The following is an 18,080-nucleotide window of genomic DNA, read 5'->3' as shown; positions in this document are numbered from 1 at the left end:
CATAAAGTTGACGCAACAGTTTCCTCCAAGCGGTCGATTGAATATTCAAAAAGCTTACGGTAGAAAATCGATGGATTATCGAACGCACATGTACACGTTGATCTTATTGTGAGCGCGATTTATCGGCGTTTTTTTCTGACAGCTCGACCTGATTATCCTGACGGATGGACCGCCGAACGAGAGATGAAAAAATAAACTTCGCGATCGCGATCTTTCGGGGGTCTCCCACTCACGGGCTACGTACGAAAACCATTTTTTCAGCTACCGCTCGACAAACACGCTTGATTCATCGCCATTCGATACAAAATGTAAATTGAGTGCTTGTGATCGATATTTCTATGACGCAAGCCTCAAACATGCGTAAATATCACTGGATCGAGCAGCCTGTGCGCCATTTTCGAGTACATTAACGCTTTTATTAATTGCTCCGTGCGGAGCAAGACGAGTGAAGAAAACGCGATTTTATTGCTGGAAGGACACTGGAGAGCGAAGCAATTACAGGCTGCTTCAAAAAATCGTTTCTCCATCATTAGTCTCGAGAAGTTTTTTTCAGAACGCTGAAAAACTTTTCTCGTTGAAAAACGATGAGATTCAGGGTCGGTTATGTACCGGAATGCTCGTGAAAAAGTGTTCTCGGAATTGATTCTAAAGGTGGGAGTGTGAAAAAATGTTGGAATTTTAGTATACCTACGTTTTGTGGATCCGACGCGTATCCCTCGTCCGAAAACATGTCCACGTACTTAACAAACATATTTTCTACTATCTCTCTCAGACGTTTCTTACATTACATTGGATTTCGAGCTCGCTCGTACCCAGCGAGTGATCGATACTTTCGCAAATATTCGGCGACTATTAAACGAGAAACTAAGTGAGGATAGTTTCAAAATTTGCTTTCCGAACGGCGAGAGGCTTCTGCGTGATTGAGATTCGTCCATCAATCACGCTCCACTTCCTCGATCGTTTCCCATTTGTAAACGTTTATTACTTCCACAATAGCTGGCAGCCAGTAACCAGCACGGTTTTGATCACTCAATTAATTCTTCGCCCCGAAACGTTCTCGGTTTGAGCGAAACTTGATTCTTTCATTCACCAATCCTTTTTTTTAAGCGGACAAAATTGTTTAGCTTTGTTATCCGCACCAATTTTTCAAATACATTTATTCAATAGTTTTTTCAGGCTCCCGTGCTGTCGCGAGAATCGAAGAAACTGTTTCGAAGCGTCTCGCGTCCAAAGGAATAATAAAACTCGAGTCTCGAAAAAATGCTTTTCTCAAACACGCCTATCGAGAATATATACGACTGCTCGTATCATTCGCGCTTAAACGACTGAATTGATTATCCCGACTCTCTCGAGAAGCTTCGCGCGCCTCTACCTCCCCACGCGCTACTACGCACCTATCCGGCATTCCGATTACGTATACGTATAATTCGTGTCGGTATGTATCTCCGTTCACATAAGTATAGGCTCGGCTGTATGTGTGTGTGTGTGCTGTGGGCAGATCAGTATTGGAGCTTGACAGAAAAATGCGCGTCACCAGCAGCAGCAGGAGCAGGAGCAGCAGCAGTGAAGAGGAGGAGATCAACTGGATGGGTGACTGATACACGAGATTTAATATACACTTCCGTGAAATCGTTTCACGGGAAAGTGAATCACAACGGGTAGATTATCCTCGTAATGATTCGTCCTTTTCAATCGGCTCATTTTCGTAGCATTTTTGTATTTGGAATGTAGACAAATTTTCCGGTTTGATCTTGAGGGGAGACTGAAAGAAGAGGTTCCGGAGGTTCTCGGATTCCAGGTGTTCGAATTTCGGGTGATTCTGTTGATTTTCTCGAGATTATTGCCGTTTGATTCAACGGGGATCTGCGGAATTGTTTGAAATGATGAAAATCCGTTGTAAATGATGAAGAAATCGTAATTCGACGAGCGCAACGACGGCTGTTTCTGTTTTTACATGAATTCCGTTGTGATAATTCGTGGCTTTAATCGGTAGCGGCAAAGTACCAGGGCTCTGGAGGTTAATTTAAAAAAATCACGCATACGAGGGACGAATTTTTGAAGAGAAAAATCGTGCTCGTCATACTGAAACGGAGCTCGTAAAAGTCAGGCCTTTTCTATTCTGGCGCGTCAATAAACGTATGACAGAAGGTGATTGATTTAAAAGGCAGAGCGTTTGCAATTCCGTAGAGGCAACAGGTGATCGGAGCTCTGCAAAATGGGAACTTGTGTCATCGACTTTCGAGCGCGTGTTTAATAGCGGCTCGATAAGTCGATACCGGCCGTTTTTTTATTTGCCATTTCGTGCGCTCGTATGTATGAGCGACGATTTAAGGAAGTGGGGAGTCGAGTATGAATCAGGAATATACAATGGCAACAATGATGAAAACTACATTTAAGGTGTTTTTATGGATCTCACTAATCTCATGGAGCATTGACGTAAAAGCGTCTGCGATTTGCTATTTTTATTTTCGTCATTCACGATGACGACGTCACGTTTTAACGGTATTTCGTCGGAAACAATGAAACGAAAAATAATGAGAAATCCATTTCGATATCAAATTCGAAACGTGTCATAAAAACCTTTCATGCCGCGCGAAGAATGAGCGAACAAAACTTTTCGGAGTAGAAATCGATTGATCGAAAACCACACTCCAAATTGGAGGAAAGTTGCGAACGATAAATCATGCGACGAAGCTTCTCCCCGTCCAAATGAGGAGTTACTCACTTTTACAAATAATCACTGTGACAGTAAACGCAGAGTTCCGAAAGCACAATCGAGCAAGACGAGTTTGATTACTGGAAACCCCTCGAATGTTTGATTCGCTCCAAAACGAGCTAAGACTCAGCCCCCAATCCGATAATCGCCGATCGATCTCACGAATGAATTGTAACATCGATTCATCAGCGCAACACCTTCGTTGTAAAAATGATTATGAATAAAACCCACGAGAATTTTATAGGATCGTGTTTTCTATCGGGAGTGATGACAGTCCTACAGAGTCGGCGTAATTGGCGATACTGTACGATACAGGACAGGCATTCACGTGAGAGAAAAACGGCTCTGGGAGGGAAGGAGAGAGAGAGAGAGAGCGAAAGAGAGAAAGAGAACGGCGAACATGAGCGATATGCACGGTTATTATCATTATACAGAGGCATCTATACAGAGGATTTTCTCTTTCACATGTAATCACGAGGAAATGAGACAGAACTAACGGTTATTGTACACGTACATAGGTTTGTATACAAACGTATATTGGCATTTGACTTTATTACGTTAATAAAAGGTTGGTTTGTTAACCGAGAAGCCGAGAGGCGTAATTCACAAAGCTGTGACTAATAACAAAAATAAATCTGTATCTGCTATTTCATTCGTATACTAAAGTTGATTTATATTTAGCCATACGCGAAACAGGTTTATTTACAATAGAGCGAAAGGAGAGAGATTCGAGGGAGCGATAATCCGCACAAAAGTTCAATACAATTAATAATGTCAGGCGTTAAACTTCTGTGTGTAATTTCGTGCTGAAAAATTCTGTGGAATCCACAAAAAAGCGTGGATAACGCGGCAAATTTAAGGATCGTTTTTTATTCGGGTTACTATTCTTGGGTAGGATTGATTGGGTAGGAACGTAAAAGTAATTGGAAATAATGATCCTTAAAAGGAACCAATTCTCAGAGTGATTCATTCGAAAGTAATTCGTAACGATCCATTTTAACGACTCACGCTCATGATTCTATTAAAAGTAAATCTAAAATAATGACTTATTAAAAGGATGCTGGTGACGTAAAAAGAGCGTGAACTGCACAGAAAGTGAGAGTCTGACTCGAGGAAAAGGCTGCGGAAAAGAGCACCTCGATTAGAGGGCCTTTCAAAACTTTTCCGTCTTCTTCGTTTCCTTTCTCATCATTATGTATTGTCGCGAGTTTATTTAGCCATACATAACCGTCCTCGGAAGACACACGCACGCGGAGCCACGGATTGAAGATATTTTATGTGTCGAGTGGAATATTTGTCACCTGTTTCCTCCGCCGGGAGACAGAAAATACTTGGACGCACGATCTTTGCCATACCGGTTGGCACTCGAGTATATTCGCGTACTTTCACCATGCCCGGTGCTGCGGTTCGCTATTTTTTAATTCTAAAATGTCTTACGGATTGTATAGAAAACTCTCGGATTATGTGACGAGCGATACATTTTTCATGCTGAATTTTTTAGTGTAGAAACCTAGTCAATGAACTATTCGATGTTTCGTGTGAGAGCCGATGAATTTGCATATTGAATAAACATTTGTTTCGAGCGAGTGCTGGTCATGCGTCTGATTCAACGATCGATTATATCGTGTGCGAGATCGTTATCAACCGATTGGGTAATTAAAACGAGGCGAGTTATAAAACCGAAAGTTTTTCGTTGCCCGTTGATTCTGCGTGTGCACCGATTCACCTTCTCAACTGGCTTTTTGTATCGCTGGCTGAGTATAATTAAGGTCAGGAGTGAGCCAAGTGGGGCAAATTTCTCGCAGCCTCTCGCAGCGATGCTCCTTGACGAAGTCTTCAAGCTCGGTGCTTCAATTGAGAGTTTCATTTTTCAGTTGACGAGTTTAATGATCGAGTTAGGGATTGAAGGCGCTCCTTAAACGACACGAGATTTCGGTCGAGCCAAAAGTGCAGTTTCGTGTTTCGAGAGGCGAGATTCAAATCGATAAAACGACTTTTTCGGAACGCAGTTGTCGATTTTTCGATCAACTCGAGTTTCTACCGATACTTCGGGAGGGAAACTCGTCCAAGGAAACTCACTGAAACGAGGGAAAATAGGATCGTCCCGAGACTCTCGGAGCAGGCGGCGAAGCGACGGATTCAAACGACCCCGTATTATAGCCACTCGACGCGATGAAAGAAATTCGATACGATTGAAGAGGGCGAAGATCCCTCGCTCTCGGCCCGAAATCCCCTTCGGTTAATCCTCCGAGCAAAAAATGTGTCGAGATTATACGTACCGACACTACCGTAAGACCTCTCGACCAGGCGGTCATCGACGCGAGCAAGAACGCCCTTTTTTATTCTTATTTCGAGCCTCTCAACTACCGAGTAGATATGCATGTGCGCCCACGTCGAGAAAAAAATGAATGAAACTTTATTTGCGCTTCCTTCACAAAAGTGTCATTTTTGACACGTCGATCAATTAGTTCAGTGATATAATCTTTACTCGGGTGGTAAATATCCGATTAAAGTTGCGTCAGTGTTTCTCAACGCATATGGGAAGATTCCAAAACGTTCGTTTCGGTAATAGATTCGAAGCTTCATACTTAACGTTCGACCCAAAATCCGGAGGCTTCGAGTTCGCTTTCGAGATAAAATTACGTAAGAACAAATCCAATTACTAATTTCTGAGGATAACTCAACTTACGTTGCTCCCTCCGATATGATCTCCAATGGTGAACACTTGCCACGTAATTTACGCAAAATTAGGCCTTTCTCCTCATCAGCAGGGAGCTTTCGAGCTGTCATTACAGGCAGTTTTCGATAATTTTCCAAAATAACGAATACGAAGTTTGGAACGAATCGGTGAGTGACACTCCGAATATATACGAGCACAAAGTTCATCGTCGTCGATTTAAAATCATTTTCGATCTTCCTTATCGTCGAATTACATCAACTTTACATCATATTTTCGCGCCCCTCCCGACGCACGATCCCGAGACTTTGTCATTCGAACACGAAAAAACGTAAGTGATGAATCGATCGAATGTTTCTTTCCTTTTTTCACGTCGTACATTGGCTAGGTTCGGTCGATTGCCTCGAGCTATTTCATGGCCCCGAATACCTCGCGTATCTTCGTATGTCATGCGTTACATGCAGTTCTGGTTTATGAGTATTCAAGTTTCTCTATATTTATGTAGATACGAAGAGAATTATACACACGAATATATACAAGCGTATACGAAGGTGCTGGTAAACAAATTGTTCGGGATGAATGTGACGCAATGGAACACCTGTCTCACCGGGAGTTACAAAACTCACCTCTCCACTCACGCACACGAGGCGCATATTCGTGTAGAATTTGTGCTACATAATACGTGCGGAGTCTCGCGACCAGGTCGAGAATTGTGTGCCGAGGGCATGCAGGACGTGAGCAAATCAGCCACGCCTAAAGAGCAAATTGATAAAGATAAAGCACGCTCCTGCAGACATGAATAATAAATAAAAAATCAAGCCATTAGCTTGATGTTATTTTTTGTCAGACAATAGACGAGTTTCAATTACTATTGTTTTATGGGGACTGGAGATAACGATCTGGGGATATCGTCAGGAATGATCTACAGCGATGAATTCTCGCTCCTACATTTCGTAACGAACAAGAACATTTTTTCATCAATTGGAAAAAACGATTTTTCAGATCGTATGTCAAATCCGTTATTTTTGCAATTGGATAAAATCCACGATTCAGCGAAACGGGTGTTCTTTCGCTGCAGCGGGACGGAGATTGTTTTTCGATAGGAGGCGCAACTTTCGAGGAATTCTCGTCCCCGGTTGTGTCAGAGGCAGGCTTAAACGCAGTGGGGGACTCAAAGGTTAATATTACCAATGATTTGAAGATCTGCCAGGAATCATGGTTGTTATTAGCCTGAAAGTAGACGCACTCGTAATTCGAGGAGGATCATCGCAATGTTTGCTTTTAACAGTGTTTAGATAACTCTCACAATTGTCATGCTAATGGAGAGGATTCGTCACTTTTATTTAGTAACGATATGAAAGTTGGTGAGTTTTCCGACGAGCGAACCGCCGGGAAAGGTTACGAGAATTTCGGCTCTCGAATGGCGTCCCCCAGAATTCTATTTTTTAAATTCGAAGACAAACTTCGGCGAAGGAAGACCGTCTGACATTTGCTCCCTGTCAATTACGTGGCGCATTAAATTTCGAGTGGATACGATAATTCGAGAATGCATCATGATAAGGAATAATAAATAAAGTCATTAAGTCGAATCAAATGTGAATCTGAATGGAGGAAGTGAAACGAGAATCATGAATTTGTCTGCACGACGTTTTTAAATCGAGTTTATCGTCCTGTAATCCTCGGAAAGTTCGTAGTGTGGATAATATCGTCTGAAAAATCCAGTATAGAAATACATACGCGAGCGATTCTCACGAGATCGTAATGTGCCTCTGAGCTATTCGAATAAGCTTTTACTTTCGAGTGACTTTCTCGAATGAGCGCGAGGCTCGACATCTCGATGACAGCCTGATGGTACGACGCTTTCGTGTGTGTTCGTTGAGGTATATAAAAAATCGAGGAGGAACGTTGAACTCGTCCTAAATATGAGATTGGAATAGTTTAGGAAGAATCTGGGGAATTGCGGTCACGCGGCACGCCGCAATTAACTGACTATCAATCAAAATTCCTTTTATTTTTTCGGACCCACCATTGTCACCGATGACTTCTTTCGATTTTATGATCTTACTATAATACAAAATGTTCATACGAGTGCGCATATACCCGCGGCAATGAATTCGATTACTCTCGCGTGAAGAATTCATTCAAGGCTGCTCGTAGCAAGTGTTTCTTCTTTTTTTTTTTTTTTATTCTCTTCTCACTTTTTTCCATACCACGAGAAGAAGAGGAGGTTACTCTTTTGATTGAGATGTAATTTGCCTCGCGAGAAATTGTATAACGTCCGTGATAATAATGATTCAGCCCCTCTGCGATCATTATAAGAGACTTGACATCAAATCGCTGTAATACGTGTGTGCATGTACGACATGAGCACACGTACGTGAGTTTATATATAGGAGCGTATTGTAAGTATGTTACAAGTAACCATAGCACGCAGGCACTCTTGATACGAGAACGACGAGAGCGAAAATCTTCAGGAGCTCGAAAACGGCATCCTGCTAAGTGTAAACCTTCAAACGCTCGTAAAAATTTATGATCTTTCGAGTAATGTCTCGAGAAGGAGACCGCGCGGATAGAAAGTATTTGGACTAATGAGCCTAAAACTCCGGGAATATATATTTTTGGCTGAAAATATATTCGAGACAAGGCGATTACGATTTCTAGAGTAGTCGTTCCATCTCTTTTTGTTTTCAGCCTCCAATCTTCATTCCCCTTCTAATTGCAAACATCTATTTTCTCTCATATTCTCGATTCTCTTTCGTACTTCGAAATTATGAGATTTCTGTCCCCACATTTATCGTATTGTCAAGTCTTTAACCTCGAAATTTATCACTCGACGCGACGAGAGGAATGCAATCAGATTTTAATTACGAACGATCGAGTTTTCTCAATTTTTTCATTCATCCTTTGGCAAAACTATGGGAATTTTCACGTCAGTGGCAACACAATTAATCAATTTTTCTGCTTCACGCCCTCAGCACAAATGCCACGAATTTCACAAATACTGAAATATTGAATAAGAAAATGAGTGCATAAACTAAATTCCTCGAGTTTATTTGTGACAAAGCAACTGCAAGGAAACTGAATCGAAAATTTGTCGAATCCCATAAAAGTTATTCCGCTTCCGAGAGTTGTTGTAAGAATAAGAAATTCGATTTTTTTTCTGCAAAAATTCTTCATCTCCCGGTACACTTTGTGGGGGCTCGACGTCGTATAAGTATGTATCACATTTGTAACAAGAATTTCATAAAACATAAACGAGCTCGTAAAGTAAAAGAAAGCAGCGCTGTACACATGTGAAGGAGCCCTTTCGCGACTGGCTGCTGCGAATGGCGAGGCTCTCGCGAGGTCGCTCTCTTCCAGAGACTACAATATTTTGTGCTCTCGGTACTCGCGGATTGCTGTTCGTACACCGTTCGTATTTCCATTCACTGTTGAAAACAGCGCACAACCGGAGAGAAAAAACAGTGGGGACGTGGAGGTGCACGAGTAAAATACAACAAACGCACTTGTCTGTTGTCATCACAAATATATTCGAGGTGTGTTTATAATACTCTATGAAATGCAGCTCGTGCGATTTATCATTACAAGCTTTGTCAATCGTGGAGAGCTGCTGGCTGGCGAGTGTGTGTGCGCGCGTGTGTGTTACATCGCTGGAGTACGATTGACATGAAAGATCGTTGATTATTTCGACATAACGTACGATCGCGCGGTGTCGTTCGATTTATCGAGCAAAGCACGTGTTGCACTTTTGCCATTCTTCGTGCAAATGTCCACGTCCATTTACGAAAGCTCTACTCGGAAAAAAACTTCGGAGATTTATTATTATTCAATTAAAATCATTCGAATTTGTAGGCTAACGAAAATGATTGGCTCGCTGCTGAGATCGATCGAGGAAACTAATTTTGCAAGAGAGAAATACATGGACAGGCCATTTATTTTCTTGAGGCATACATATTCGTACGTGTCTTTCTAAGATGATTGATTTTAAGTGCTTCGTTCCTATTTTCGTGAGAGGATTTATGGCTATAATCAAAAATCTTAAATAAATGAATAATCTTTCATCGTTCTATGTGACCGTGTGCTGAATCGGTGCTCGGATGAGCTTTTCTCCAAGGTCGCGTAGATTGTTTAATTACACGTGAGGCGAGTAGTAAATGTACGAATGGTATTTAGGCTCGTGATGGGATTAAAATTGCGAATATTTTCAACGTTCTCATCGCCAACAGGCTAAAGGCTTTTTGTCTTCTGGCATCCGTTATCGAAATAAGAAAATCGTCCAGTTATCCGATAAACCGACGATAGCTCGATCCCTTTTTTCTTCCGTTCGCCAGCGGGCTCTCGAGTGCATTTGCCGCGGTGGAATTGTAATGAGAGAATCTAAAAGTCGTGTATGTCGTCCAAGGAGAATCGGTGCCGATGAAAGGAAGGAATTTGGTGAATGGGAGTGCCGCGCGCGAGCGCTCGCGGATTGCTCACGACTATCCTCGTGGCGCACTCGTAGACTCACGCTGTTCCCCCTCCTTTTCGCTCGCCGTCTTTCCCACTCCTTTGGAAACTCATTTTACAATGGTGCAGCAAACGCGGACAGTAGCCACGAGAGATAAGATTATTCTTGCGAATAAAAACTTCGCCATAACCGGCCCGTGAAAAATCAAAAATTCCAAACACTCTCAATCGCACTGTAAAATGCTCAATTTTACGAAACTCGAATTCTCGAATTCGAATCCAAATCCTGATATAAAATTACCGGCATCGATGCGTTTGGTAAAAAGTGCCCGGGAAGGCGTCTGGTTTCGGAAATCATTGGCGTCCCCAATCAGAGTCACGGAGATACAAACGACTCAAACTCGGGCCCGGATCGATCTCCCGGAACAGAATCGACTGGAAAAATGGATGCGAGATTCTGTTCGGTTCTTTTTTTACAGAAAACTCCATACGTTTTCATTTTTACGTCTCCATGCACGCTGCGCCTACACATTCACTCAAATATGAGTATGAGGACGCGTGTGTATTCTGCAGTAGTTCGAGAAGACGACGACTAAGCAGGACGACGTGTATGAAAGGAATTCTCGGGAAGATCCTTGCCGATAACCGCAGGACTATCACATTTTGCTCTCACTGGCATATATCTGTATGATACTGGCATATCCAGACGTTTATCCACTTATACGTACGACGAGAAATAATTTTCTTATGCTGTGCTACACCGTTCGTTCTTGATGATGAACATTCGTGCTTTTGAACCGCGAGGCAGATGACACATGCAGGAAATTACTATTTTTTCTGATATTTATGAAACTTTCGGCACGAGTGGGCAGTGTAGAAGAATTTGGGAATTGTGAGACTCGATTGAGGGGCTGGTTTCGAGAAGGATTTCGGGGAGCGTGAAAATCCTTTATCTTTGGGTCGAATTTTCGAGAAAATTACAATGATTTTTCCGAATCGTGTTTACCCTGCTGGAGAATGAATTGTGGAAGAATGGGACTGTCGAATTTAGTGTCTGATTTTGACGACAGTTTCGACGATTTTCGTGTGGGATTGAGCAATGTTTTCTTGGTGAATTAATGATCATTGCGACTCGAAAATGAATTCTATTGTGACGGATTTTAATGAATAAAAGACCGTTTTGAATGCTGATTGAAATGATTATTCATTGCCGAAATAAACTCGAATAGAGGACAATGCGATTATATTCTTCGTTGGTAAAATGTGGGCTATAAATCTGTCAGAGAGTCGTCGAGTGCTACGAGCTCATTATACCGGTGCGGTGTCGCTACGTAATGAGAATGACGTCAGTGTGACGGAGTCGTTTGTACCACGAGATAGGACCATCTTGGGGGACCTAAACGAGCCACCCACTCGCTCTGACTCGATACACCATGAGAAGATACTTCCAAAAGATTCGCCGGATGACACATCACGATTCAACCATCGAGCAGTGCTCTCCAGTCCTCTTGAAACATTAAAAACGTCTGAAAAGATATGTTTTCTTCTGCTTTCAATTTCTTGGGGTGGTCATCGGTCGCGACCGTCCGAAAAGCGTTGTTTTCTGCTTCTTGAAAGTTGGCATCATCCGTAGCAACTGCGGGGAAGGCTTTTAATCATTTCTTCAAATAAAGCAAATGTGAATTTCCTAATTTTCGACTTCGTTCACCAGTTTGTTTGGGATCCTTTACCTTCTCGATCCTTTTAGTGGCCCAAGCTGTCGGTGCACGTGGAAAAAAGCTTTCAATTATTGCGGGTCAGGAGGAATCGTGATGAGGAATGAAAAGAAATGGTGCGCACGCGGTTTCAAAGATGTGGAACGCGAATAAAAATGTTGGAAGGGGGCTTGCACATCGTTGCATATAAAATATGCGATGAGATGACGAGGTCCGAGGGAGATAAGCGAGGTGGTGCAAAGATGAGATGTGTTGCTCGTGTCGTCGTGCGAGTCTCTCGCTCTTTCCATCTTTGCCCGCGCTCTCTGCGTATATAGATCTTGAGATAGGCTCCCCGCGAGACTCGCGAGCTCGCGCGAGCCAACCGAGCGATCGGTTCACCAAGGAGTTGATGTCCTTGGCGCTCGGTAGTTAACCACTACAACGATAAACCGCTCGAGCGTCATTACCACTACCACTGAATTGCTTCTGTCGGGTGCTTTAGCAGCAACACGGGACGAGATTTACCAGCCATTTGCCAACGCACGCCGGATCGAAATCCCGATCGGTCGGTAAGGAAAATCGAGGTGTACGGCGGATACTTTGGTATCAATTAATTTCAGCGATTCCATCGACTCGTTCTTTTCGTCGAAGACGATAGAAGAAGATTTTTCTTCAATGGGAGCTGCGCAGAGCAATAACTTTCATTTCAATTGATAAATCGTGAAGAAATTTTATCTTTTTTCAAATCCTTGTCAATGAAATCATTTCGAGAATGTAAGGGTGACATTTTGATTGAGTAAATCGTCAAAATTCTTCTTCGGACGATACATCTCAAACGCAATTCCTTTGCAACTCGCCCGACTAAGCCGATGCCATATTTTCTTACAGGTTTTTATACGTACTGAGATGTTTTGAAATAAATAGCTCCGAGCTCATTTGCATAGATCGTCAAAAATAGCACCTCTCCGTACGATCGAAGCGAGTACACTAAACGATGCAACAGCACCACTCGGCGCCCCAGGCCATTGTAAATCTCTCGGGAACAATTAGATAGACGATGTTGAGAGAATGAGTGAACGAGAGGTTCTCGGCTGAGCTCGATAGGCAGCAAATAAGATTGTGATCTATCGATTAGTCGGGCTGCCCATAGACAATCAGGTATTTTCACCATAAACGCGTTTACACGAAACATCCACCTTTTAAATCAGGTGAAAACTGTCGAAGATTTCAATTTATTTCCTATTCATATTTATTTCAAGTTATTTCCAAATGCAAGTTCAATTGTTTTTCACCTGTCAATTGTTTTCAGATCATTTTATGTCGCAAGTTCGTTCGTTTCGAATGCTAAGAACATTATTTCTCATGGAACGCAGGGTTTGAGTGCTCTCCAAAAAAAAAAAATATACACCGCGAGCCTGATTCGAGGAGCTCATCGATAGTAAATGCGTTCGGTCCGAGTAGATTTACAGCGTGAATTAAACTTGGATCGTATCAACATAAACAAGCCTGTCAAGGAGTTTTATGTAAGGGGCTGAAGTACCTGAAGGTGTAAAAAAAAGTCGATCGGAGGTGAGGCTCGTGTGGCGCAATCCCGTTTGATTTAAGATGTGAAAACTAAATAAATTTTCGCATTGTCGGATAAAACACGGTTAGATAAAATAACTAATGCAATGAGAAAAAGCATGTTGCGACAATGAAAATGTGGTGAAAACGGCATTGAAATGTTTAAGGAGTTATTGAAAGGTGAACTTTTCGAAGCGATTATGAACTCGACTGGAATTAATTGAACCATCCGCGCCTCCTTCATTCAATTATCCGTTACACTTGCTCCTCTTTCTCTGTGAAAATCAACACAAATTTACACACAGACGTTTGATTGTTTTTGCTGCTGAGAACATTCACAGACGCTCCGTCGAAGATTTGTCTGTTGCTTTTTCACGACTGAATCACGAACGGTCGAAACAACGACCTTGTTAACTTCTATTTATATATATAGATATACACGCAGGGGATGTACACGAAGTAAGCCCTTAGTCATCGTAGGAATGTGACGTGAAGCGCTACGCTAGCTCTGCTCTGCTCTTCATATTATTCCTGCTCCTTTTTCTCTCGTTCTGTCTGGCTCTCTCACTGTCTCTTTCATTTGTCGTCCTCCACATTGCAATAATAGTGTACAAATGCACACTTCCTGACAGCAAAGTGCTCCGGCGATCAGCTAATTCACAAGGATCGTCTTTTGTGTGAGTTCATAAATCAAAGTTATTTCAACGTGCTTAAATCCTCCAATGTTTTGATGAAAATTCTCTCATTCGAAGAGTGCAAGACGCACTTTTCGCTCCAACAGCTTTCCAACTTTTTCGTATTTCCTCGAGACTTTTTCAGACGGTTTCGAGGCGCGCGCAAAGTTATTTATGCACGAAATTGAGACGCACTGGAAACGGTGACCTGGTTCCGACTTTTTGGACCCGCTCCGTGAAGGATTAATTTTGTGGATTCGTTTTTTCGTTTTTGTTTCTCCCAATCATAAAATCCAACAGCAGCAATCACCTTTTTTAGTCGGATAGTCGCCAAAGCTAGCCATCCAAGGGAGCAGGCAAAAGAATTTACGATCCTGATGGAAAAAAATGAAGGGAAATATGAAATACGTGAATTCTGACGCACAAGAATCTTTCGAAATTCCCAAGCGTGTGGTTCCGTATGTTTTTCTATCTCAAGAGAGATTACGTGTGGTTCGGGGTGTCGAATTTCTACCACAGGATCGCAGCGTTTACGAGAGGAGAAAAAAAAACATGCTTCGTGTGACACACGCATTATCCTGCAACCTCGTGACTCCCCAGGGTCTGAGAATGTTTCTTTCCCACCGAGCTGATACTCAAAGTTCTAACGTATTTTGACAGTGGCACGGCCCACAGGTGCAGGGTATTTTTCTCCCTCGACTCGACGCTGGGTCGTTTTTTGACGCGTGATTTTTTCACATGGAAACGAGGCAAAAGTTCGTCCAAATATACACAAATTTGACGATTTCTTTGTATTTGGATTCGGTTTCATCGAATCGAGAGATGAAAAAACAGTTTTGTTGATAAAAATAATTTTTTTTCGTCACACACAGGATGCAAATTACATTGAAGCGAGAGAAAATTAACGTGTCGCGAACGAGCGGTCGATGCACCAGCCCAGTTTTCCAAAATAACTTCAAACGCCGAGGCTTTGCCTGTTTCGTCTCGGGTTTTCATCGTTTTTCGTATCTCTAGCGAGGCGACACCGAGCGAGCTTTCCCAGAATCTAGAATATCATGACGCCGGACATTCGCAGACTATGTTTCTTGACCGGGTGCCAAAATTCCATATATATAAATATACAGAGAGAGGCTCAGCGAAAAAAGTGCAGTGCCGCAGTTGTGCAAAGTGCATCAGTGCGTTGACACACTCGGGGAACTGGGCTCGTATATAAATCCCACGGAGGGAGCAGGCGGAACGCTGCGAACATCTCGAGCGAGTCGCGAGCGGGCTCAGTGCCCCGAATTTCCGTAGCGAACTCTTTCACTCTCGCGGATTCTCAATTACCGCGTCTCTTCCCGTAATGTACGTGCGTGTGTATCGCAATCGAAATAGATGCTGCGATCAAAGACCCCTTTTTATTGCGAAACCGCGAAATATCGCTACCGCGAAATTCGTAATGATTCTGCGTGACTCTCGATTCATAAGAAGCGTTCTAATTACGTTTGACGTTCAATGGGGCACTTAAAAACGTACTTTTTTGCCATTCCCTTCCGACGAAGTTGTGATTTTCGTTTTGAAATTGGAGCTCCATGGAGCACTGGAACTTTCGGACGTTTCTGTTGGAGCAGCATAAAACTCGCCCAATCGTATAATTTGAATCGTCACTTTTGCGGCGCTCGAACGACGTTCGGTCGATCGAAAAATTTCATTTTCGATTAGAAATCGGTTTCCGAGTGTCGCAATAACGATATTCCCACAATTCGAATGAATTCGCGTGCGAATATGAGAGGCGAGTTTGACCAGAGGATGGTTACCGAAGAATATTTGCGAAAGTTACGAAAGGCGCGAGGGAGCGAATATAAATTCGGGCCTTTGGGCTAATCCGCGGGAAAAGAAAGGTCTCTTCGTTATATCTCACCTGAAGAAATGATTTGTCGACGTTTCGTTGTCGCTTTCGAAGCCTGCGAAGCTTCGACGTAAGTTTCTTCGCTCGTACGAAACAATCGCCAATTTCGTCGAAACACATTGCCCACGCCTTTTCGCATATAATGATACGTTCGAGCAAAATAAAAAAGTCGAGGATCACTTTCACTTCTCTTGAAAAATTTATCTCCGACACGTGCGCGGAACGAAAAATCGATTTATCGCGAGTTATTTCGATCGTTCGAGCCCGCGAATCGACACATCGCCGTTGCGAAGTAACGGGTGGCGATGCGTGTACGAAGAACGAGGAAAAATTACTAACAAACGAAGGGACAACGAGACTGCGCGCTAGACCGAGCGATTTAATGTCTGTCGAGGGATTTCCAGACTCTGCGAACGGAGGTGGGGAAAAACCAAACGGCTCCAGTCCCTGCACAGGACCTGCACGGTTTTATGAGTCCCGGCGCTCTGGCGAGCAGTCCTTAAACTGAGGAAACTACCCCCCGGGCCTATCCAATAGATAAAGCGAGTGAACATCTGTTTTTCCACTTCGTGTGTCATCGCACTGGCGTCTTATGACATCACGGGGCGTACTTTCATATCAGCCAATACAAAAAGAGCATTCCTGAGAGTAACCGAACGCGTAAAACACTTTGAAAGTAAAAAAAAATGTTGAGCACCGATCGTTCGAGACGAGCGACTCAGCGGCAGAATTGCAGCAACGATTCCACACTCGTTTTCGAAACACTCACCAACGGTTTCGAATCGATCATGTTAATATGGAATTTATGTAACAGCAGGGCGCTCGCGTCACCATTTGAAAACGTGGGAAAATAAGGAACCCGATTACCGGAGCTTTTGAGACGAAATAAAATAGCGAGGAATAATCGAAGCAATGAAAATTCAATTTATTCCTATCGCTAAACCGAAATCATTCATACTTCGAACAAACGAAAAATATTTACGATCTTCTCGAGCGATTTTAAATTGAATTGAATACAGAAAATAATGGTAAGAAATGATGGATTTTTGGTCGCCCCGCGAACAGTAAACAAGTCCAACTTGACTTGTGAGTCTCTGACATTTTTTTCTTCCATACGAAGACGTGTCCGAGATACATAGATTAACTGTTTTAAAACATCGAGACAGTTATGTCCCCTCGAGAATAGAAGAGACATTAATTACTCGGTGACTACGAGCGGACCCTCAACGGCATTAAAAAGTTGTTCGAGCATGAATCTCAGTGGAATATTGATTTGGAATAAAACCGTAGAGTGTTCGAAATGGAGCGATGTATATTTAGCGAAGTGCGGGTACGAATCGCTGGAGCTTCGAGTCGACTAATTGCTCAATTTAATCCTGCCAGCAGAGCAGTTTTTATTGCACCGTAGCAGAAGTCGATCGAAGAAGTTTTTTCGCCCGATTCGAAGCATTTTGAAAGCGGATACTCTCGTTAATTGACCCCGATGCTGTACGAGCCAACTTCCGAAGTCCGTTGAATTCGGCTTAGAAGATGAAGCACCGAAATAGAAGGGTTTGTTGTATGACACGAAGGAGAAGCGATTGCAAAAGCGAATAACACGCGTCCGCAATGCTGCAGGGCTTTGCGGCGGGGGGGGTTGGCAGGGAGAACGAGCACGGTGAGTTGGACCGAGCGTTGCGGCGGAGGCGGGCGCGCGATGAGGATCGAAATAACCGGATGACTGGAGCTCGTCCAAGAAGAAGACTCGCTCGGGGTACAGCAGGGGGCAAAGCCCTTCATTCACGTTTCAGCGACAATCCCCCGCCCTCGACCGGATGATTATTTTTACGTGGAAATAAAACGATCGTAACTCCCGACCGATCATTCAAATATGAAAAACAAAAAATACTAAAATCTCACCGATTATTCATTTTCTTTCATTTGCCGATCCGCCAATCGGATGCCTTTGCAAAATCACTTGAAACGATCGCGGAACTCAGCCTGTTTAAAGCTCAACGACGGCCCTTCGATTGCCACGAACTTAAGGTATTCCTGTCACGAACCCAAATATTCTACAAATCATTGATTTTAAATAACAGTAAAGTAAAAGTGCACGCTATTAGATTGACAAAATTTCAGGGCAGGTTACCAAACATTTGATAAAGAATTAATACTTGAAAAATCTACATTTCTGTTCAATAATTCATATCCAAATATATCTAAATTCTTAATACAAACTGTCTCACAGATAGAAAAAAATGCAAGGAATCCATATAGCGACGATAAAAAAAGCGTTACCGAATGCTTAAAAGAGATATATAAACGATAGGAATTGGAAAAATGGCAGAAGCCGAAGCTTTTCCTACATAATCGCGACTTCTCAGAGGTTAGGAATCAGTCGAGATTTCGAGTGGCCCAATTTGAGTTACCAAAAAAAACG

At 42.8% G+C, this 18,080-nt stretch overlaps 1 protein-coding gene across 3 annotated transcripts in view; it reads right to left on the bottom strand.

Annotated features, from left to right (window-relative positions):
* The window catches only part of LOC122410472 (rho GTPase-activating protein 20-like), a 93,548-nt gene that overhangs the window by 9,087 nt on the left and 66,381 nt on the right, over window positions 1-18,080 (bottom strand). Inside the window, exon 1 of one of the 3 annotated variants that reach the window (XM_043418631.1) lies at window positions 692-1,312. The exons of the other annotated variants lie outside the window; for them this stretch is intronic. Within the exon in view, the coding sequence (XP_043274566.1) occupies window positions 692-751 (60 nt within the window). The 5' untranslated portion in view covers window positions 752-1,312. Of the gene's footprint in view, window positions 1-691; window positions 1,313-18,080 lie in introns of those variants that run through there. 3 annotated transcript variants of the gene reach the window in all.

This window comes from Venturia canescens, chromosome 5 (genome assembly GCF_019457755.1).
Source record: "Venturia canescens isolate UGA chromosome 5, ASM1945775v1, whole genome shotgun sequence".
Lineage (NCBI taxonomy): Eukaryota > Metazoa > Arthropoda > Insecta > Hymenoptera > Ichneumonidae > Venturia > Venturia canescens.
This window is presented reverse-complemented; position numbering and strand designations above follow the sequence as displayed.